General features: G+C 36.5%; 1 protein-coding gene across 1 annotated transcript in view; it reads right to left on the reverse strand.

The window, feature by feature from the left end:
* The window catches only part of CFAP47 (cilia and flagella associated protein 47), a 275659-nt gene that overhangs the window by 197985 nt on the left and 52870 nt on the right, over nt 1-24804 (reverse strand). The window contains 10 exon segments of the mRNA XM_054165734.1: nt 3226-3421; nt 6245-6373; nt 6907-7000; nt 8187-8396; nt 9174-9405; nt 11526-11537; nt 12092-12202; nt 13171-13268; nt 20283-20492; nt 21938-22130. Coding sequence (XP_054021709.1) covers nt 3226-3421; nt 6245-6373; nt 6907-7000; nt 8187-8396; nt 9174-9405; nt 11526-11537; nt 12092-12202; nt 13171-13268; nt 20283-20492; nt 21938-22130 — 1485 coding nt within the window.

The raw sequence follows: 24804 nt of genomic DNA on the forward strand, positions 1-24804 counted from the left end.
TCTCTGCCCTGCAGTTGCTTGGCTCACTGTCACATTTCACTTTAAGTAGCTTAGGTATCAAAGGAAAGACTGAGAAATGTGGCCTGGGTAGATCTTCAGTTATTTAGTAGGAATGGATCACCCAGGAGCTCCATGTTCAAGACATATTGCTAGCCAGGGTTAATTCTTCATTCAATGTAGTGTTTGGATAATAATATGCAGGCACATAAATGTTAAGCAAAAAATGGTAATTGCCCTCTGATCCAGACTGTAGCAGGAATAAAGAACTAATCCTTCTCTTAAAAGTAATGACATTAAGCAAATACTAGCAACAAAAATTGACATTATTTGGGACTTTCAGTTGAGTTGTATAAACTTGTACTACAATTTGACATTTTTCTTATGACACTTTTAACTGCTCTTCTAAAAATGCCTGTTTAGATGTTTAATTAAATGCTAACATGATTAAAAATGTGAAAATATCCAAGTATAAATTTGATGATTAACCTTAATTCACAACATTTAAAGGACCAACAGCACATCAGCATATTACATCTGCTGAAATCTCTCTAGTGTATGACCTTAAAAAAACAAATTCAGTCTAATGACCCCTGAAGTACATTACTGGAGACCAGCCTTCAGCCAGACTTCATGCCACTGATCACAACCCATGAGCCTGGAAGTTCAGCCTAATTTCAGTCTATCTCACTGACCTCTTGTCTAGCCTGTACCCCACCAGTTTATTTATGATGATGTTATGGGAGGCTGTAGTAAGCCTGTAGAAAACTGAGACTAACAACATCCACTGCTTTCCACCTGTACTCTAGAGCTAGTCTTGTCATTGTGGAAGGCAATCAGGTTGGTCGAGTATAATTCCTCCTTTGTACATTCATACTGACTACTCAATTCATTCTAAGGCAGCAAAAGAAAAAAAAAGTAAGAGGAAAGTGAAGGCTAAACCAGAGGATTCAAAGAGACATTGTGGAACAAAACAGTGTAAGATCACAGCTACAGAAGCTAAGAACATTTATAATGTGCTTATGATGCTCATAATTTTGATTTTTCTAATTTTTTTAAACTATTGTATCTTTAGCAACACTCATTTTTATAATATTTGTGAGAGAAATGGAAACAGGAGCAAAACAAAAGGGTGTGCTTATATGCATACACCAAGCTCTTTGTGTGTCCTCTTGCACACAAGAACCAAAATTCATGAACCAAAAAAGCTATATACAGGTCAATATAGCAAGGCAGTAACTAACTTCCCACACACAGAAAGCATATGTAATCTCTGCCTTCTCATTCCAATCTGACACTTCTCTTAAAGCAGAAAAAATGTAATTAAGTGAAATTGTAAAAGATAACTTTAATGCAGATAAATGTCCCTTGGCAGCAGCCAGAAAATTTATCTTCACCTGTGACCCAGAGCTAAATCTGCAACAAAGTCTGCACAAATGAATATATTAGCCTACTGAGTTATCTATCCTGTGAATGGTCTTTCATACAAGTTACTATTATTTGCTGATAACCCAAATATTGTAATTAAATTGCTCTTTTTAAATGCCAATCATTTGGGTGCCTTTAACTTAAAGTAAAAAAAAAAAATACAATTGCTGATAAACACATGAGCATTACCAAAAAAAAATAAAAATCAAACTAAACCAACATTTTCAATAGATATTCCACTTGGAATGAGACATCTGGATGGTTTTTTCCCATTAGTGTCCACTAGATGTACACTTTATGGTTCAGATTCACTCCTTGCATCTTTAGACATTGTAATTCAATTTAAAGTCCATGTTAAATAAGATGCATTTTGACATCCAAAATGCAGTTTTGAGTTCCCACAGGACAGAACAAGGCTAGCCATGCCTCAACATCTAGAGTCTACAATAAACAGAACAGAGAGTGGGGTTTAGGAATATATCCATGCAGCATTTATGGTGAGCCACAACACTGCCCAGGTCGCTAGCCATTCTCTCTGCAAGTTGTCATCTATATATGGGAGACTCAGATAATACCCAGCAGAGAGCTTGCAACTGTAAGACGGCTCCACTAAAAGAGGAACTGGACACAGATACTAAGAAAATAACACATTGTAAACACTATTACATACTGCAGGCATGGTATTTCTGCTCAGGAAGCTCCCTGAGTTAATCATAAGATCAGACCCAAAGTATGAGTTGACAGCTAGAAATTTATTCCTATTGGATGTAAGAGGCATAGACTGACCTCTCAATCTTACCAGCATAATTATTTAATACAGTTGAGAATACTTAGTATAAGTTGCTTCTAAACAGTAAAATTAGAAAAGCAATGGGATATTCAAAGCATATGGAAGGTAAAGAATATGCCCAAATGAGACTTCTGGAAGATGATATACAAACAGATAAGCCATAATTCAGACAGGTCAGAAATCACTCAAGGCAAAAATGACAATGTTTTCTATCTCTGGTTTATGAGCCATTCTTGGCTTCTCCCTCGATCATCATCAGACTGTCCTTTCTTCATGTTAACTACCCATCCAAACTTAGTTCTGAAAGAGGGAATGAAGTTAGGGTCAAGAAGCAAAAGGAAAAAAAAAAAAAACACAAGGAAATAGAAGCAACAATTACTGCTGGTTGAACAATTTTGTCAGATCTGAATATCAAATCTGCCTAGGTCAACCATAAATGGAACAGTTCATTTTGTTTAACATTATTCAAGTGATCATCGGGTGTCAAACTGACCTCGCAAATAGGGTAAGATTTACAATCTGAAACCTTGGTCTCCATTACCTTCCTAAATGTCATTAGAATATAGGCAATACAAAAGTTATTCTATATGTTCTGAAAAGCAAGGTCTCAAACACACCACTGTAAACACAAATGATAACAACTCCATGCTACTCTGAACATGAAAATTAAGAGAAAGTGATTGTTGTTAGCACTTCCTTAACAAGATCATTACTGGAGAGAAGAAAGTGAGAATATTCACCATACCTCACCTTTATGCCTAGTTAGAAACTAACTTTACCATTATGCCTAATTAGAACACACATAACACAGAAGATGTTTCATGAACAGCGCTAGTCAAAAGATGCTGATCTTGGGACACAGAAACACAAGGAAAGGAAATAGTTCTGCATAGGCAATAACTTGCCTCTCAAAAATATTTTGAGTGGCAGACTGTCATGATATCCCTATGAATAAAAATCCCTAAAGTCTACAAAAGGAGTATTAGAATATAGTGAAACAATTCTTTCACCTTTCTGACAGTCTTTCCATACAGTTTTTCGATTCTTCTCATAATGTTCATTCAGCCAGGTGAGGATGGTTCGTTCATGTGGAGAATATATATTACTGTTTAAAGATTCTGACTTTATTCTTGGCGTGCTCCTCACTTTTCCCAAGCTGAGCAGGTTAGTAACGTTACATGCAGAAACACGAGGAAGAACAAACACCTGAAATTAGAAGCAGTGTCTTTAAGCACAAACTGTAAAGACACATTTGAGTGACTCAAAAAAAACCCCAAACCCAACCAAAAAAAACCCTCAAAACAATGCAACCAATTCAAACTCAAAAGGTTTTATAATTCAGAAAAGGTTTAAGACATTATACATTAGACATACAAGTATCACACACAAGAGAACAGATTTGCTGAGGTTTTTAGTAAATTCCTTTGCTTCCTCACACAAAATCCAAACTTAAGCTTCCAAGTGGTCTTTGGAGTCTGGAAAGGCCCCAGCCGACTGAAAACTGGCAAATATTATTCCAGTTTACAGGAACAAAAAGAAGGAAGAGTCTGGTAATTATAGGCCTGTTAGTCTCACTTCATGGCCTGGTAACATTATGGAGAAGCTTATTCTGGGAAAACACTTGTGAAATAACACAGTAATTGGTCATAGCTAGTTCATGAGGGGAAAGTCCTGTTTAACCAATTTAATTCCGTTTCATTAGAAAGATAAAATGTCCAGCATACAGCTAGAAAGTCCAATTGAACAACTGGCTGATGTCTTGAACTCAAAGAGTTACAGTAAATGGGGTTACAGTCTGGCAGCCGGCCATCAGTGAGGTTGCCTCAGGCTTAATTTTAGGGCCAGTGCTCTTTAGAGATTGTATAAATGATCTGGATGCAGAAATTGAATGTACAATTTGCTGATGATGCTAACTTAGGAGGAGTAGTGGATTCCCCAAAGGGCAGAAAGGTGTTAGAGTGAGATCTGGATAGACTAGAGAGCTGGGCAATCACCAACTATATGACATTTACAAGAGGAAGTGCCATATTTTGCACCTGGAACAGGGTAATGTTGATGTACATACAATATTGGGGAGAGCAGCAACTCCCTTAAATAGCCCCAGTGATGTCTAATTCCCTGATCTACACATACATAAAGAAAATGCCATTTCATCTAATCAGAATGAAACAGCTTGTGCCGCTTTTGTAATTGTTTCTCTTCACATTAGTTTTCAATAGCACATTTTAACAGGTACATTAGAGAAGGCATCAGCTTCTCAGGCAAAGTGTTCCAACTTTTTAATCACTCCATTTGCTGCAGATGGAGAGGATCCCTCTTACATATGGTATGATGCAGCTATAGCCATGTGTGCCTTCACAGTCACACAGTTACATTTACAAAGCCTCACATTTACATCTGATTTTTTTTCTTCTTTCCAGCTGACATGATGTCATCCATTGCTTTCAAGTTTTCCTGAAAACCCTTTTATGATATACTGATAAACAAAACCTAGTTAACTATCAATGTACTCAAAACTTAAATTAGAGCATCCATATTTAATTACAACTTAAAAAGTCACTTTGAAATTCCTTTTTTAACCCTGAAGCATTTCAATTCAGGAAAATCTAGTTCCATGCAGAGATGGCTGAGCTAACTTAATTAAATTATTTGGATTTCTCTCCATGGAACTTCATGTATTTGCACAGAAGTGTCTTAAGGGAAAAAGAATCTCAAACTTTTATATCAGATACAACTCTGAAGAAAATAACAGCTAAAAATCCACTCAAACTATTTCATGCTTTCTCAAAAGGTAGTGCCTTTGCCCACTGATTTATTACAATATTCCTTCATCAGTATAACCTGATCAAAACTGGAAAGAGTAATGCCAAATACATCTAGAAGAAAATAGGAAATGCTATTTACCCATGACATATTTTTACTGTCTCTTAGCAAGAAAAGTCCTATGTATGACTCCTCTCACCATAAAAGTGTTTCTTGTGCTTACAGGGGATTTCCTGTATTTTCTCATTTTTGTGCCTGCTGCCTCTCATGTCACTGGGTACTACCGAGGAGAGTATGGTCCTGTCTTCTTTAATCCCTCCCACCAGGTCTTTACACACATTGACTAAATCTCCCTTTGAACCCTCTCTTCTCCTGGGTGAGGTGTTTCAGGTTTCTCAGTTTCTGCCTGTATGACAGATGCTCCAGTCTCTTAAATCATGGAGCCCTTCACTGGAGTCACACTCCAGCATGTCCATGCCTGTATTCTACTGGGAAGACCAAATGATAGTTATATTTTTTATTCATTGTCTGTCTCTTAGAAAAGAAAGAAGTATTTGGGCTTAGGCATACAAATTTTACTGACCACTGGTGAGCACATCAGGCATACTTTAGATAACATGATTTAGACATCCAATATTTTTATCTAAACCAAACATTTTTATCTAAAACCAGTAAAAATAAAAATTAAAATGTTATTCCATTTGATAAGCCCAAGTTCAACTCTATCTTTAAAGGAATTGAATTCATTATCTCAACCCAGAGGTCTGTTTTGGTGTTACATTCCATCTGGGGGGGTGAGGGGTGGGGGTGGAATGGGGGCTTCTGAGAATGGACTGTGGTTTAACTCCAGACACAGGACAAACTTATTAACACACTGCTATAGTTTCATACCTAAGAAAATGAAAATTTTCTCACTTTTGTTCTCCATTAGAGAGAAATTATACACTTTATTTGGCTTTATAGATCTGTTTGGAAAAATTATAGAATCATAAGATGGTTTGGGTTGGAAGACACAAAGGTCATCTAGTCTAACCCCCCTGCAGTGTGCAGGGGCATGTTCAACTAGATCAGGTTGCCCAGAGCACTGTCGAGTCTGACCTTGAATATCTCCAAGGATGGGGCCTCAGCTATCTCCTTGAGCAACCTGTTCCAGTGTTCCACTACGCTCATGGCAAAGAAGTCTCTTGATTATACCACAGATCATTTTCCAAAGGTTTTTGCTATCAGTACTTCAGAATTCAAGCAGTAAATATATCTACAATTCACCTTGTATATCTGCAGTAGCACATCCATCCAAGCTCGTTTGCTCATTGTCTCAAATGTGCTGTCCTCCAGAATGAATAGATGCTTGTCTGAGTTTTCCACACCTCCTGTTTTCAACTCAGCCGTGTGACCCTTCAGATTGGGATTTATTTTCAGTATTCATTTCAACAGTTTGGATAGGAAATTTACAAGAAGACAACAAAGAATCAATGGCATAAATGACTGATAATGTTTACTATAGTGTAATAGTGATCAGCACTAGAACTATTTGCAGTGTGCTGCTCTTTCAGGATTAAGAAGCACGATACAGAACTGACAGGAGTTGAAAGCAGCAGTCATGACAGAGAAGCAACACAAAGGAAGTTTTTTTTTAATGTTACAGTCAGTAGAATGCAGTAAATTTAATTCTACTTTGAGAAAACATATCTGTGGAAATGAATCACAGGCATCAGCAGTATAGAAAGGAATGGAACAGAAAAAACAGGAGATTAGGGTGTAAATGTTGGTGTACCAAAACAGTCACCATGACAGCAATACTCATGGTCCACAGAGAACTTCCATTAGTCTTCAAGGGACATAAAGTATGTGCTCTTTGTTTACATTTAAAAAAACCCAAAACTAAAAATTAAACAGAACGAATCAACACCAAAAGAATCCAAACAAACACAACTTACAATTTGCACTTGAATCCATTTCTTGTAGTCATCAGGTTCAAGCAGAAATTCTGGCATAACATGAGGAAGATAGGCTCCTTTGCTTCTGAAATCATAAAGCAGGAAAAGTTCATATGGTAGCAAGATAACTATTTTTAAGACCAGTCCAACATTTTCAACTGGGTCAGCCTAGCATAAGCTCTTCTAAATTGTAGCTGAGTACACTTTGGACTAATGATGCAGTTCTATTAATTACTTTAGATAGCTTCTATTTATGAAGCTCATGTTCAATTTCTATGCCTACAACTAATTGCTAAAAGCATATACAGCTCTGGACAGACTGGCCTCATCCATAAAGGATAGTCAGAGAAGTGGGTGATTCACCAACCCACGAGGTATTTGAAATTCATGGACTTGCCACTCAGGGACATGGCTCAGCGATGGACTGGGCAGTGTTAGGTCTACAGTTGGATTTGATGAACTTAAAGGTCTTTTCCCACCTAAATCATTCCATGATGTCTGTTATTCTCAGACAAAAAGCTTTATTTAGAACATTATGCAAATGATGGGTTTTAAATGGCTTTACAGCATCATCAGCACTAGGTGAGGGATGGTAAAAAGAAGTAGAGATGCTGTGTATCAGGGTTTCTGATGATCTCTAAGATATCATGACATTAGGCTTTCTCTGAAGTTAGATTGTTCTCTGTTTCACAATAGTGACAGCCAAGAAGGATGAAGAAGCATTTCTCAGCCTTTTTTGATTTGCACAAACTTTAAGAGTAGTTCGGTATCATGTGACAAGATAATCTTATCAATGAAGGTAGCCAACAGCTAAATCTGTTCAGAAGTAGCACTTCTATTTCTTAGCATATTATCAATATGAAAGACTAAGAGATTACAAAGTCAATCTACAAAATTTTTGTTAAAGCTAGTAATTACAGGACAAAGAGCATCAGCGGTATGGTAAGATCACTAAAGACAAATCTTATCTGACTCTACTGAGTCTAAGGAATGAGGTTGAAAGTCACCTTCTTTCATTATTAAGGGAGCAGAGTTCCTGCAGAAGGCTTGCATTGGCTATAACCCTACCAAAGGACACCTCATCTAGTGTAAACTTCAGAGGGTTCAAATTACAATTCTTAACACATAAATCTTAGATCACAAAAGATAATGGAAACTCAAAAGCTACTGTATATTGTTCAGCTGGAATTATGCTCGAAATACAGTCATTTAAAAACAAACACAAAGCAGAAAGAAAAGATGCAGGACTGAATATTTTCTCGTGTACTTACTTAAGAAAAGTGAGCAATGCAGAATGCTCACAGTGGAGCTGCAACACTCGTTCAACTGGATCAAGGTGCGATGACTGGCTTGACGTAACGCTTGGTAACAATTCTCCACTCAGATGGAATAACATGTCATTCAAAGTCTTTGTATGTTTGCCAAGGTTTTGTTTAAAACCCTTTTCTTCTGAAGAGCTTGTCTGGGCTTTACACACATCTCTAAGAGAGAAAGAGCTTCCCATAGTATCCTTTTAAATGAACAAAATGAGCTAACATTTTATATATAACAATGATAAATCCAATAAACCACAAAGTAAAAGCAGCAGCAAGAAGGCTAAAAAGTACAGCACTGTCTCCTCTTTACAGAACTTTCATAATATTGTAAGAATTATGAACTGCATGGAATATTTAGTAAGTACATGTGAAAGATTTCATAAATAAATTTGTATTTGTCACTGCTTTCTGCCAAACATAACTCTCCTTTCTATTATATTTATAAATGCCTACGTGCTCCTGTCCCAGGAGATTGCCTCCCTCACTAGTCAGCAGCAAGCTAAATAAGATCAACTAACTGATACCACTAAGACCAATACATTTCCAGGGTATTTTCAAAATGGTTATGAAATTTACTTCCCTATCTGTTGAAAAAGACACATTGTTAAAACATTTATGCCACCAAAGAAGGGACAACTGCTAGAATTGTTCTTGTTCTGAGAGGAGAATCAATTTCAGTTAAGACTGACGTGAAGTTTGAATTGCATATTTAGCATACACTATGTTAGATCAGATCATCACAGTTGGAAATACATTTGAGAAAATGAAAAATAGCACCTGAATGGCATTTTCCTATAAATAGCAGATAGATACTACAATTCTCATTTACAGCTGTGCATTAGAATGTGTTTATATTCCTCAGATCATATCCAAAACACTTTAGTGTATACGTTATCATTTCATGAGGCTGGTGTAAGTTAGCTCTAAGCAGATATTCATTACCTTCTTAGGGAATATGGGATTGAAATAGGATTTTGTCCGTTGGGCCAACCAAAGAGAGTGAACCAATTCTTAACAGCAGTTCGGGTTTTCTGAAAAAAGATGTACTCCTCTTTACCTTCACCAGGAAAAAAATATAATTTACATTTCTTTTCTCTCCCATCACTTTGACTGTCACTTTTACTCTCTTCGCTCATCTCCGCATCACTCTCACTTTCAAAAGTAGTTTCCAACTCTGCATGGTAGACAAAAAAAAAAAATCCAGAAAGATTTTCTTATTTCCTTATGTGGTAGTTTTTGGCTATGCCTTTAAAATTTTCACAGATTTTGAGCAGAAAAGTAGTAAAATGTAAATAAATCACTATTGGGTGTAAAAAGGAAAATAAAGATAATTCTAAACAATCCCATTGGAGAGATAAGGAACTTCAACTGGTTGTGTCAAAGCAATTTCTCTTCTCGCTTCTTCACACTGGGAGAGATACTAACTTGTTCCTGCTTGACCTCGGCTCTGATTCTGTCTTTTCTCCCTTTTATACAGGGGAATAAAGAGGGGCAGAGAGGGAGAAGCTAGTAGCTTCCCCTGGTCTTTGACTAGGGGCTCCTTGTGCTGTTTATTAATTACAAATACCAATACCTGTAAATATTGTATATCTGTACATATTCATTGCATTCCATTGTAGATTGTAGTTTTGGGTTGTAAATACAGCTTTCATTTGCTTCCAACTGGGCTGGTCTAGCAAAGTTAATACTGGGGGGAAATTTCAACCCACCACACCTTATTTTTAACTAGAACAAGACCAGTGTTTTTGTTCTTTAACACACTATTATTTTCAGTACACACAAAAAAAACCCTGTCAGACAATGAATGATCAACTTATCCTAGGAGTAAACAATGTAAGTGACTTGAACACATCTTGGCAATAGAACAAATTATATTCTTGGACTGTAATTTCACTTTAAAAATTATTACCCAATCAGAAAAAAAAATAATTATGTATGGCTTGCAAAACCACAGGCAGCAATCTTAAAGAAAAAGCCTTAATATACAGATCCAGTAGCTAAAACTTCACCAGCTAACCAATGTTAACTTCCCAGCCCAATCACATAGCATGGGTTGTGTACAGTGTATCAGGTATTGCAAAGGCATAACCAAACCTACATCCCAATCTATGCCTTTGGACTTTCTTCCCCTTTGTTAGGCCCTCTGTCTCCTAAGAAATGACTTGGTCTAAAGTTAAGATTATCTATTTTAGCAACTACTTGTTGTTACCAACATCGACAAGAATAATAATATTGCATAAAATATAACAATGAAAACAATCACTTTTCTCCATAGCACAAGTAAGTCAGATGGTTCCATCCTTAAAGGTGTATTTTAAAACCACTGTTGCAGTTTTAATGTTTGTTGAAGCGATGTGAAAATAAAGCTATCACAGTAGATAGTGAATAAAAATTCTTGTTACATTTTAAGAAGATTAAAAATATATAGTGCAATATGGAGAAAAGAGATTATTCCTTTATAAAATCATCACACAGTCCTGAGTGTGTGCAGGCTGACAACATTACTTTTCCCTATTTTGTCACTGCTACCTTTGCCAGTTTGTTGCCTTTTCAGATGTGAAATTGAATTGCTTTTTGAACTCTTCTTATGTTATTCTACTACAAATGAATCATGTTGGTAAAAAGCTACTATGTAATTTGCTTAACTATCCCTATTTGCCTTGGCAATACATTAGAGAATGATCACATCAGCAGATGTGTAAGCGTTGAATCCTAGCAATGGTGAAATAACAACAGCAACATTGATTGTTCTAACTTATTAGTCTGGAAAAGACTGAGGGGATTTAATAAATGTTTATAAGTATCTGAGGGCTGGGGGTCAAGACGGAGGGGACAGGCTCTTCTCACTTGCACCCTGTGATAGGACAAGGGGTACTGGATATAAACGACAACACAGGAGGTTTCACCTCAACATGAGGAGGAACTTCTTCCCTGTGAGGGTCACAGAGCACTGGAACAGGTTCCCGAGAGGGATTGTGGAGTCTCCTTCTCTGGAGACTTCCAAACCCTATCTGGATGTGGTCCTGTGCAACCTGTGCTAGATTCTATAGTATTGCTCTGGCAGGGGGATTTGATTCAATGATCTTGGAGGTCCCTTCCAACCCCTAACATCCTGTGATCCTGTGAACTTCCTAGTTAGAAAATTAGCAGCGGAAAGAGGAGATGTCAACAGCTTCAAATACTAGTCGCATAAGAACCTTACAGTAGACCTCTTAGTTCTTGCTAATGGCACCCAATGACAATGGTTGTTTTGTATAGTGCCTCATAAGTGCCATAAAAATGTCAAGGTCTAACCTAAGAACATAACTATAACCTTGCAGAATAGAGCATATTTTAAAAGTGTATACCTTTAGTTAGTTTATGACTACAGAAATAATGTCCTTCTGAGAAACTAATCCCTTAGGTTTGTTCAGTAATTGTTTTTCTGCTGGTTTCTCTACAAACAGGTTATTGCAAGTCAGGCCTTGACATTTTGAGGGTTTTTTGGTTGGGTGGTGGGTTTTGTTTTGTTTCTTTTTTCTTTGTTGTCATAGTTGTTTTTTATTGTTGAGGGGCTTGGAGGTTTTGTTGTTGTTTTTTTTTGTTTTGTTTCTGTCTGGTTGGGTTTTAAATACTATGACTGATCTCCCTTCTACTTTATCTGCTAAAAGGAAATGAGGGTTTCTGCTTTTATACTTTAGGCCAAGTTTCCCATGGTGTCACAGAAGAGAACAGCCTTCAATAATTCATTGATTATATGTGCATAAGAATTTCAGGCAAAGCTTACAAATATGAAAAATATCTCTTTAAAGCAGTAAACTGAAAAGCAGCACAAAGTTTTTACATGAACAGCTGCATCATACCTGATTGAGAATCTTCACAGGCTGAGTCAGTGGTTGCACCAAAGGAAGATGAGAAATTACTATGGGAAATTGATTGTGGAATACAACGTGGGTGCAGAATATCTTCTCCAATACTGCTTTCTTCACTACCTATAAAATGAGATCACAAGCTGCAGCTGAGAAAACACATTTTATTGTCTGTGCCCCAACAGTTTATAAAGTTTACAGCTTAAGCAACACTCTTATTTTAAGTTAATGTAGTCTTAGAATCCAGTCTTCATGGCTTAATCTATTTCAGACCTGAGGAATTACTTGCTCACCTAAAAAACTTGTCTGTTTCATCAAGCTGTATCTCAGATGCCAACAACTCTAAAATATATCTCTGTGTGTGTATCTATATCTATATATAGATATTAAATGAGCCCCACAGATCTCTTCCAACATGAATTGTATAACTCTCCTAATCTCGTCCCAAAAACACAGCTATACACAGACAGGCAAAGAGGTGAGGGGGAGCAGGAGGCAGGCAGAGATGGGGCCAGGGTGGGAAGATATGCTGTAGATCCAAATATTTATAGTCTCACATCACAGTCTTTCAAAAGTCTTTAAAATATCAGTATGCTCTTCAGCCTTCAGGGACAGTGATTAAAGAAACCTGAAAACTATTCTAAACAGGCAAATAATGATAGCATTTTATCACAACATCACATGGCTCACTTCTCCTTTGCTTTCTTCAAAACATACACAACTGTTGTCCTAGGACTTACTGATTATGATTTTCTGACAGTATAATTTAAATTACATTAATTTACTGTCAGTTGTTTGGGCTGTTTTATCTACTCCTACTTCAAAAAACTTCATGACACTTTCTATAAGATCTAGGCTCATCCCACATTTTTCAATAAGCATCACCTAATTGGCTATATGGTTTCCTCATTTTCAACAAGAAAACAGAAGCTACTGCACTATTGTTAAAAATGTAATTGCAGTACCCCTTTGTAATTAATGAGGAAAAATACTATCATGATGACAACAACCCTGTTATCATACTGAAAAATACTGGTCATACTACTGGACAGAAAGTAATTTTAAGAGATAGAATGTTGACTGCTTACTGCTTCTCAAGATAATTTCTTGATCAGAGTTGTGAAATGCCAAATATGGATATAAAGTAAGAAGGCAATTCTCTGCTGTTGCAGCAACTTGTATCAAGAACCTGTTCAAAATAAAAGACAAAATTGATCATTTCTTGTTCAGCCATGATAATCAAGATATTTCAGCACAAAAATAAAAGACAGAATGAAGGTGTCTGGAAAGCTACTTTTCCATTCTGGTTCAGTAGGAGAGTACACAGATGGGACTCCAGATGCTGAAAAGGTTAAGTTTAGCATATTATTTCCACTTCATAGTTTTACTATGAGAATGTATGTATCTGAATCTGAATGTCCAAGACTTAAGGGAGATTTCATGAAATAAATTAACTCTGCCTTTCTGAAAAGAAAAAAAAAATATAAAAAGAAAAAAATTAGAATTACAGCTGACATTTCTAAGTGTCCTAAAAGAGAGTGTTAACTGGCCCAGCCCCTGGAGATATTACAGATCAAACTCGATGTGGCCCTGGGCAGCCTGATCTAGTTGGAGATGTCCCTGTTCACTGCAGGGCAGTCGGACAAGTTGACTTTTGAGGGCCCCTTCCAACCTAATGAAATCTGTGAACCTGTAAATATATCCTGTAACATTTGACAGGGGAAGTTTTCTTGAAAAGCAACTTCTATTTTGGTTTAACATTCATTCTATGAGACTTTCCAAAACTCACAAAATAAAAGTCTCCAGAGACAGAGACTCCACAACCTTTCTGGGCATCTTGTTTCACTGGTCTGCCACACTCAACGAGAAGAAACATCTATGCATATGCACAAAATGTGAATGTGTACATTCCCAAACCAAGTGTCATAGAATCACAGAACCACCAAGGCTGGAAAAAGACCTTTAAGACCATCAAGTCCAGCTGTAACCCAGATACCATGACCACTAAACTATATCCTGAAGTGCCACATCTACATGCTTCTGGAACACCTCCAGGGATAGTGACTCCACCAGCTCCCTGGGCATCCTGTTCCAACACCTGACCTCTCTCTCAGTAAAGAAGTTTTTCCTAATATCCAATTTAAACTTCCCCTGGCACAACTTAAACCCATTTCCTCAGAATTCAATATTTCTTCTACTTTTACCAAGCCATTTAAAGACACAGAATAAATGACTACAACAAAGAAAAGTTCACCAACTTCCAACTTGTGACTATTGTGATAAATGACAATTGTCATTACTCTGCAGGCATACATTGGGTTTATTTCATATAGCAGAACTAGGGTCAGGGGTGGCAGCAAGCTGCATGAAAGTTAATGAAAAACATACCTCTCAAGTTATATGAAAGTGACTCAGATGTCTGTGTTGTACTCTGCTTTCCAAACTCTCAGTTTAAGGTGAGCACTTCAGTCAGCTCTAACCTCAAAGCTGAGGTGAGATTTGGGCATATGTCATATCATCATTCATGCTCTGATTTGCAGAGTTATGAAACACAGAAACGTGTGTTTGAGAACTGTAGTACAGCCTAACTAGTTACCTAAATTCAATAAGTGATACTAAAGCACAATCTGGAATACAAAGAACAGCCATCACAACAGAACAGCTGTACTCAAATGCCTCAGACTCACAGTGCTGCTGCAAGAGAAGGTCCTCTCTGTTCCATGTTGCTAACAATCCAACAAAGGGCATGCCTCTTTCACTGAGAAACGAATACAACCAGCCAAAAGCAAATACAATACAAATACATTCTTATCTTAAAATAATTAAAACTTCAGAATGTTCATAACATTAAAAAAAAAAATAAAGATTGGACACTAAAGCACCTATGCTGACTGAACAACAGTGTGAAGGAACACCAGGGAACTGCAAGCAATAGTCATGAGTAGATCCCTATTACAGGGAACACAGAACCTCATTTACCCAACCTGACCCTTCATCTAGGGAGGTTTGCTGCTGGCCAGCATGCTGCTGAGAGATAGATGCAGCTTACTTGACCCTTGGCCCTGTTACTCTTCCACTTGGGCATTGGTGAAGTTGACAAAGAGACCTGTAACTTATCAGGCACGACTTCATGGTTTTGGGGACAATGATCAAGGAAATAGGGCACAGATGGTTTTCTCTTCAATCATGCTGGTGAAAGAAAGAGCCTGAGGATGAGTGGATGGTTCCTGCAAGTCATAGTCAACAACTAATTCTACAGCTTTATCATACACATTTCAAGCACTGCAAAATAGGGCACCAGACAGAGAAGCAGGCATACTTCCATACAAATACAGCAAATAGATTACAAAGACCTGTACATTCTGCATGTGCCTAAAATTACCTGGCACCACTTTATTTATAACACCATTCATAAAGTGACATTGCAAAGCCAGAAGTCTTTGCAATGTTTGCAGCAGAGCTTAACTAAATTACATAAAATTCTGCCTTATTATATTAGTATGAAAGATATCTGTACTACTAGCAAATGTGAAATTACTAAATGTGTTAAATTATTCAGCACACTGAGTTTTTTAATGCTTAATAAAGCAAGCAAAAAATTTGTTAGCTACATGAACCATCATTGCCACTGCTATTTCAGTGTTTATTCTCTAATGCATGTTTCCAAAGAACACACAACAGGAGAATGGCCATTAAAGATATTGTGTTTGCCAACATTTGAAACCTGCTGATCACCAAAAACTAAAGCTCCAACTGTGATGATGAAAAAAAATACCATCCAACACTCTATATAAAAGCAGTTTGTTCACATCTCTTAAATTAACTCTGATTTGTTTGTTACTTGCAATGTTTGTGGAAAGACTAAAGAACCTGAATCAAAACATATTTATCCTTTTTAATTTGCTCTATAGCATTTCAGACATTTTCTAAGCAGAAACAAGTAATTTGTTTTCTATCAACGTACCCTAAATGCTTTAGAAATACAGGCACAGTTAAATAACCCTTCTTCAGCAGTGTTCATTAACAGATGCAGAGTATCACTAACAGTTTCTAAAGAGAGAATCCAAAGCCATTAGGATTTAAATGACAAATTTCTGTAGTAATGTTGCTTGGGCAAATTAAAAAAAAATATTTAAGGGACGCTCACACTGATAGTTGCAGAAACAAAACAAACTGCTTGCAGAACTGATTAATGCCAAAAGGAAACTTGACATGAGTGAGGCATTTTACAGATCTTTCAGAAAGGGGAATTATCTACATGTAGGGAATGAGGAGATGCAATTTAAAAATATAAAACTACCCTCCTCCCTCTCCCCAGAAAATCTTTGAGAGATCTGGAGATGAGAGAACTTGGAGGGAGCAGAAAAGATAACCCATGCAAGCTCTGCCACTTCTATCCACCAATGAGCAGTTCCTCAATGCTGAGGGGCCCTTATTCCTTGCAGCAGGAGCTCAAGCTTCCACAGCAATCAAAATAATGTAATAATGAATAGCGACAGACACGTGATTTCACACAATATGCCAGACTTAGAGATGGCAAAGTACCACGTTTTTAGTAGCAGCAGCAATGTCAGTTCTTAATTCCTGAATAACAGATGCTTCAGCTGGCAGGAACAATCAATATGTAGAAAGCCACAAGCACAGAATAGAATAGGAGTGATTAATGGGTTTAGACCATCCTGGCTTTCAAAAACACTCCCAACTTTCCAAAGTAAAATGCCAATATATTATTAGATCAGATGAGAAGCAAAGAACTATGCAAATATCAGGAACTCCAATGGTTTCTAGCTCCCTGCTCTCTGAATTTAAATGATATTCAAATAAATTGACATCTGCTATTCTCTAAGGCATGCTAGTAGAATATATGTATTTAACATTTACCAGCAGTGCCTATTAAAGAGCTGCATGGGTCAGGTACATTTCTCAACAGCAAAAGGGAACATAGATTTTTCCCTCCATGAGATCTCATGTATGATCAAAGTCTCCATACTAGGCAACTTTTAGTGATGATGTCTCAGTTGCACCATGTTGTAGTTGGTGGCTAAGACCCCTAATATCCTTTATTCCTGAAGTTTCAGCCATAAACAATGTGAATAACATCAGAAATAGAATGAGTTTCCTCAGCTTCCCAGCAGGAGAAGGAAAGAAATTGGAGAACTGTAGGATGAAGTACAGCCGTAGGCAAGAACCTCTGCACATTTGTGTCATCATTGATAACAGCAATTTATCTACCCACCACATGCTGGGGGTTTAGGGTATTTTGCTGCTTAGAGCACCATTTCCTTTGATTGTGTGACATCCACCTGTTGTTTACTACTTATTTTTTAGAAAGAATAAGCTAAATGTCATTTCAATAAAGATAGTGGAAAACTTTATTTCCTGCTAAATTATTTATCTAATCAGTACATTAGAAGATATAACAATAATAATTAGAGACTATATAGGCATGCCAGGTTGACAGAGGCTTTTTATAGTTTAGTTTTTCAAATTAAAGGAAATAAATGTCATAGCTAAATATCTCTTCCCATTTATTAAATACTTGCTCAAGACATTGTTGGATTTTCTGTTATCTTTTAATTCTGTATTCCTATCTGCCCTGTGCAGGGAAGTTTCATTTATTCTGCTTTGGAGTCAAAGGAGCAAAAAGGAAGAATGGAGATTAAAAATAACATTAGAAATTAACTGCAAATTCTCATTTAAGGCAGTCATTAAATAAATACTAATGCACTTTCTCACAATCCATTTAATGGGATCTGTGTATGAGTCAATTTCGTGCATAAATGACAACCACACGTCTTCAGTTTTCTTTTACAGCTACATAACATGGGTTTGCTATAAAACAAGACTGACCATTGTCTTTCAAATGTTTTCTGTGCTTTCTTTCTCCTTTAAGAAAAAAAAAAATATTATTATCTAGTTGGACTTCATATGGATGATGCAAATCAATCCTATTGAAATTTTAGACCGGAATTTTGAAAAGCAACATAAGCAATGTGAAGCCTAAGGTTTAAAAAAAAGACCAAAATAGGGTCAACATTCAGGCTTTGAGATATACCTGCAACTAGTTTTGCTTAGAAGGCTCCTCTTCTAAGCAGTTAAAATAAAAGATGTGATATTTTACCAATGTATGAAAATAATTCTCCATCCCAGAGCACAGAATACAAGTTGAAGTTCAAAATGTAGTTCAAATAATTTAAAAATACATATTACTACTTTGAAAATAGAAATAAAAAGAGACGATATGTGACAAATTAATGCATCCTCAGCAACTGCTACTGTGAGATTTCGTGGTCTATTAAACAAATCAGGAACCTATTCAAGACCAGTTAGCTTTTATAGGTCTTATAAAAGGTTATAGATTTCATTGGCTTTAAGATCTAAAAGGCTTCAAAATCTTATCTTCCTAAAAGACTCAAATTAACAAAGCAGTTCATTTTCATTAGTCGCACATTCCAAAACAAACTGCTCAAATGCTTAGATAATTTGTTGAACTAGGTTTTCAGTTTGAAACCATTCTGTAGGTCTTCTATTGATGAGGGAGAGGCAGGAAATAAAGGCAGATATGCAGAGAACAAATTGCAGCTACAGATTACTACAGAGTGGAATATCAAAGCACACACAGTAAACAGTAGTAAGAAAACCTCAGTCTGCATAAATTACCACAGACTTCATTAGAATAACAATGATATGTTCAGGATTAGAGTTAGAGACTCAGGCACTTAAGACTTTTTCAGTTGAAGGAAATCAGTATTTCTGTTTATGATAAAAATAATTTCTTCCAAAAGCCAGTATGAACATTACTGTACTGACTAGGCACAGAGTCAAATATTCCAAGGCAAATAGAGGAAAAAAATGTTAAGCACACAGCAGAAGAGATTGTTTCTCTATAAAGAGGTTTGAGAAGATGTTAGTGCATCAAATAAAAACAGTTATTAAAACTAAATATTGTGCCTGCTCAGCAGCAATATTTCAGACCTCATCATAAGCTTAAATTACACTTCCCTCACAATTACTTCAAGCTTTAGCACACACTTATGAATCACATCCCACACAATGATTAACTCTTAGAACTAAATCAAATGAATAAGAAATAGATTCCTGGCTAACAATCTGACAGAGAAATATAAAATACTAATTCAACGAGAGGAGCAATAATTGAAAGGTCCATAATCCTTACATCAAAATAATATAAAATTCAGTTTTATGTAGGAAAAAAAAATATCTAAGCTGTAAGGCAGAGATATTTAATCTTCAAAATATTTGCTTTACTGAAAACAGTAACTGCAGGAATTAATTTTAGTCACAATAGTGTCTATCCTTCCTCCTCATGCACACACCTGTCCATCTCACCAAGAAGAGACAAGAATAGAAGAGACAAATGCCGAAAATGTTTAATTTGATCTCATTTTACTAGGGGCAGGGGAAACCTTCTGCATTTGTTTTCACCATTACAAAACTTTAAAATCAAAATAAAATGTGTGATTGTTTATTTCTTCATCACTAAACAGTGTTTTAATGAGATTAATTTTGATATGAACACTGCATCTACATTGCTGTCAAACTTCAAATGTTCTGTCCTAGAGGAATTTCAGTCTAACAGGAATTAGACCACATAAATTCCTAAGTATTTTTCATATGCTTATATTCCCAAATAATTTCAATACTTTCAATAACTTCAAATGCTTGCTGATGTAGCACACAGGACTGCATTTGAGGAAATACATAACCAAATAAATAACAACATAAAGCACATCTGGCCCTTGTCCCTTCTGTCAGTGCCTGCTTTTGCTGATCCTGCTATCCAGGAAGGCCCACTAAGGTAGTGCAGAATACACTGACGAGGGAGGGAGAAGACACCAGCAGTTTTCCATATTTCACTATCCACTTCTGCGTCTCATATATAAGAATTATGTAAGACAGCATCCTGTATACTGTTCATACAGGCAGCATACTCTGTAAATTAAAAAAAAACAATTAAAAAAACACCCAAAACAACAAAGAAGAATTGTTGCATAGTTCCTTACTGTAAAAAAATAAACATAATCTTTTACTTAGAAACAGTATCTCCTAAATTACTCAGAGGCCCACCTGAAAGAAAGCCAGGGAGGGACTCTTTACAAGGACTTGTAGTCATAGGAAAAGGGGGAATAGATTGAAGCTGAAAGAGGGAAGATTAAAACTGAATTTGAATTGCACACACTACCTGTTTTCTTCTTCATCGATGAAGAATATATTCCCTAAAAATGACACTGGCCTAGATGATCTGAAGCTGATGTGACAAATTATTTCCTTATTTGTGCCATCTGATGAAAGAACAATATCTTGACCTTCTGTGAACTGTACAGTAAAAGGACAAATCCTGCTACCATCTTCAAGTTCAAGCTCTGGAAGTTCAACCTGAAGTCGTGATTGCCTGTGTTAAAAATAAACAGCAAAGGTGTTTGTGCTCACAGGACAACAGTAATGAAGTTGATTCCCAGATTCACACATTTATAAACCTGCTTTTCACAGTTAAATACAGAAGAATAACTTCCATTTTGCAGTATAAATCTGATGAAACCAAGAATTAACATTCCTTTAGCATTTAGAGGCTACTTTGCTTTCTACATATAAAACCTGAACAGTTTTACTGATCCACAGTAGTGCAGCATCTGAGTGAAGTGCAATTTCTAACTGTGCTACAAAAGCCATAAATACTACTTTCACACTTTAGGTTTCCTAAACTTAAATTTTTCATTGACAGTGAATGATCTGCAGTATTATTAGACAAGTTATAGCAAGTTTTAAGGTAGAAATATTAGGGGGAAAATTCGTGAAGCTACTTAGGATGCTTTCCCCAGTTATGTAATTTCAGTTTCCAGTTCTGAAATAAGAATAGCAGGCAGTACAGGCCCATATGGAATCCTTTCCCTTCCAACCACTGAGTTGCTGACAAATCCCATGATAAATTACAATAACTCAAATCAGGTGAGACAATAATAATTTGAAGGTGAAGTTAATTTCACAAATTTATGTCAGCTTTTGCTGCAATTGTGATATTGAAATGATACCTATGTAAGCATAAGAAACCAATTACTGCACTTCGCTAATTACATACAGAAACACTGTATCTTAAGAGACCAGGCGGGGGGGAAGGAAACATATTTCAGAACATAGGTATACAACAGTGACTGGAAATATCAAAATATTCAGATGTCTATAAAATTGGAACAAGTGTGGTGCTGAGCTGAGCTCTGCTAGATGATCTCCAGAGGTCCCTTCCAACCACTAGCATTCTACATAATATGAAGATTAAAAAAAGGCTTTCTTATAAATTCAAATAATAGGATAAAGAGGGTGATCCATACAAAGATCAAAAATACATGGATTATTCATTATATTAAGGATAAAAAAACCACAACAACAACAAAAGGCCCACACCATCAAAACCCACAACCTCATCAGTTGTTCGAACAGCTAAATTTCAGAACAGTGCTTTGTAATCTGTGGAGCAGTGAAAATAAACAGAAATATTTTATCTGATTATAACACAGAAAAATAAATACAACTTAGTATGATCTAAGTATCTGCCTAAAGTTAACAAAAAAAAGATATATCAAAAGATGGTCACTTCATGAAGCAGGAATATTTTGAGGACAGAACATGGGCTTATTAAGTGTACAGCATTATTCATTCCATGAATTTTCTCTTAAATATATTGGCTGTTTCCTCTGGTAAGCATGCAATTAATACTAACCTACATAAACAAAAAATAATTCATATTTTAGGAAAATAAAAAAAAAAAAAAAAAAAAAAAAGAGAAAACAAACCAAGAGTTTATTCAGGAGTTCTGTAGCAAATGTGTTTTGAGAATTTTACCTTAAATAATCTTCTGGAACGATAGTGATGGCTGTTTCAGTTTTCACATCCAGAGGAACTGGCATCAGCATTATGAAAGGGGGATCAAAATTTATTTGTGGTGACTTTGCAGTGCCAGACAATCTTATTTTGTAATGTGGTGGATTATCATTTAGACACAGTGACATTTCAGATGTATATATCCCAGGGTGAGCTGTTAAAAAAGATTTTAAAAAATAAAAATAAAGTTAAAGGGTTTGGGTTGTTGTAGTGGGTTTGTGGATTTTTTTAAGAGAAGTCAGTGCTGTTGATTTCTCACTCAAAATATAGCTTAACAGGCAATAAATGTTTTATATCAGAAGGACTATGTAAGAAAGTTTAGAACACTTTCTGGTAGCAAACCAGAATTTATATTTTTTTAAAATTTCTCAGAAATTTTTCAAAGTCTGAGCTCTTAATTTTCTTTTTCAATATTCCTTTATGCATAACATAAATGTCAGGTTTTAAGAATTGCAGTCATGTTATGAAATTACAGTAACACAGAAAATGCTGATTTTATAATGGAATAAATATCAGAAGGACCTGAGTGCCAAGATAAGAATAAGCCGGCGCCTTTTAAAACAGCAATCCACTACGTTTGAGCAGGCTACTCTAAAACCCATACTCTGCCATGCTAGCCTCTCACAGGCCAGGAGAACAGGTTCTACCCTCCACTGAGAGCATCTCCCATTTTATTGTGTTCATGCCATCTTGCAAGGCAGTTTTCTCTAGGATGGAAAAGAATATTTCCTTTCACTGATACAGGGAGCAACATCCTTCCTTCCACAACCAATAAACTACCCAAATGGCATTTTAAACCATGCAGTGCCACTTACCAACTTTTCAGTCATTCCCACCTGCTGAAAAGCGAGCAAAATAAACAATTTTGAGAGCCAACTAATGAACAGCTCCTGTATTTAGAGACAAATCTGCATGAAGTGTTGTAAGACAACCCCAAAAGTTTAATCTTCTAATTTTCAAGAGTGACACCCTTCCTCTTGATTCTCCTGTCATCAAATTAATAAGCATGGAAACATCCTTACTTAATACTTAAGAAGGAAAGAGATAAAATATGAATTTGTGTCTGCATGAGCATGTGTGTCCTGGCAAATAAAATACAAGTTCTTCTGAAGATTAGCTCAGATAACTATTTTCACAACCTGAGAAAGAGCTACCATTATTTATATACACAGAGAAGAAAAATTAGGGTCTTGAAAATATTTATTCCTTCCTCATAAGAGCCAGCTTCTTAATGGAGATGGTAATAGAGAAGCTTCATGGTAGCGTGTCAGCTGACAAAGTACTGTGACAAAGCTTCATGGAAGCCTGTCAGCTGACCAGAACATAGCCTGTGAATCCCTTCGCTTTGGACCAGAAGATATGAAATTTGCAAGGTGAAAATACTGATGAAATGGCAAATTGGTAGAGTATTTGCAACATCTGGCTGATTTTCAGTTAAATGGAAATCAGCTTTGGGAGACAATAGTGCTGAAAAGGCTAAGAAGCTTGTGCTTCTAGATTCTGATACAGCAAGAGCACATCTCTTTCTGCCACTTAGCCCTTTTATGAGGAAAAGGTGAAAGAGTATCAGAAAAGTGCCATGGAAACATGAAGATCCACTCAGGGTATTATTCTCGTGCTTGTAAGAAAAGGTGTTCCGTACAAGTTATTTCCATATGCAAGATCTACTGTCCTACAGATGTTCTCTAAAACATATTTCTCGTATCCTGTCTTCACACTCATGTATGACATATGACAAAGGAAAGTGAAAGGCTCCAATCAATAAATACCATAGAGATGCAAGACCATGAAGGGAAAAAAACAGAGCCTATAATCAGTATGTGACCACCACATCACCAGTATGTCACCACCACATCAGTACTAAAGGAATATGCAGTTTTCAGTAACTCTCATTTTAAAACATTCCTATTAATCACAGCTCCAAAATTAAACCTTCAAAAGTTAGGAAATAATAGTGTTATGGTTTCCTCACACAAACTTTCCATCCATGCTGTACATAATTCTAACAAATCCATTAGCTACATGATCCCATCCATTTGCCATAGAATCCCTGACATTCAGAATGTCGGAGACACAGCACTTGTTCTGCATCACTGATCACTCTGTGTGTGGCTCCACACATTCACTAACATCAAAAATCTGTAAAATAGTCCTGGTTTTAAGGCACTGGGAGGTCTCAAATCACAGAGAAGTCTTCCAGGAGGACTAGACAGTCTGGAAGATACATCCCAGAAAGTGTAATCCTTGTAGTTAATTCCAATAATGCTTTCATCCCTATAAAACTGGCTGCCGAGTTAGTTTCTGTCTCTTTTCTCCATCCTTTTGGCTCTCCAGAGGGATTCTTTATCCAGAAACATGGGCCTGTTTGTGGCCTGCAGAGTCCTGACTAATTTGTCCTGCATACTGTTGGCCTGTTTAGACCTAATGGAAGGGAGGCAATGGGGGGAGAGAAGGAACACTAGGGCTTGTGGTTCATGCGGCGGGGGAAGGTTTTGAGAGGGTTTCATTTATCCTGTATATGTATTAGGTATTAAGGATTCATGTGCTCAGTATATTTCTGTATATTTTTTAATACAATTTTCTGTATTTCTCTCCAATTCAATGAGAGTGTGTTATTTTACTCTTACAGGGGAGTAAAATTATATCTGTCCACTCTTTAAAAGACGACAAATATATGAGCCAATAATCTAGTGTTTAAGGCAGTGTCATGGTTTAAAGCCAAACAAACCGGTTAACCTGTCTGTTTCCCCAACACAGTAGTGAGGGAAAACAACACACAAACATCTCTGAGTTGAGACAAAAAAGAGTGAGACAAGAACAGAGTTTAC

The sequence above is a fragment of the Dryobates pubescens genome, chromosome 12 (assembly GCF_014839835.1).
Source record: "Dryobates pubescens isolate bDryPub1 chromosome 12, bDryPub1.pri, whole genome shotgun sequence".
NCBI lineage: Eukaryota > Metazoa > Chordata > Aves > Piciformes > Picidae > Dryobates > Dryobates pubescens.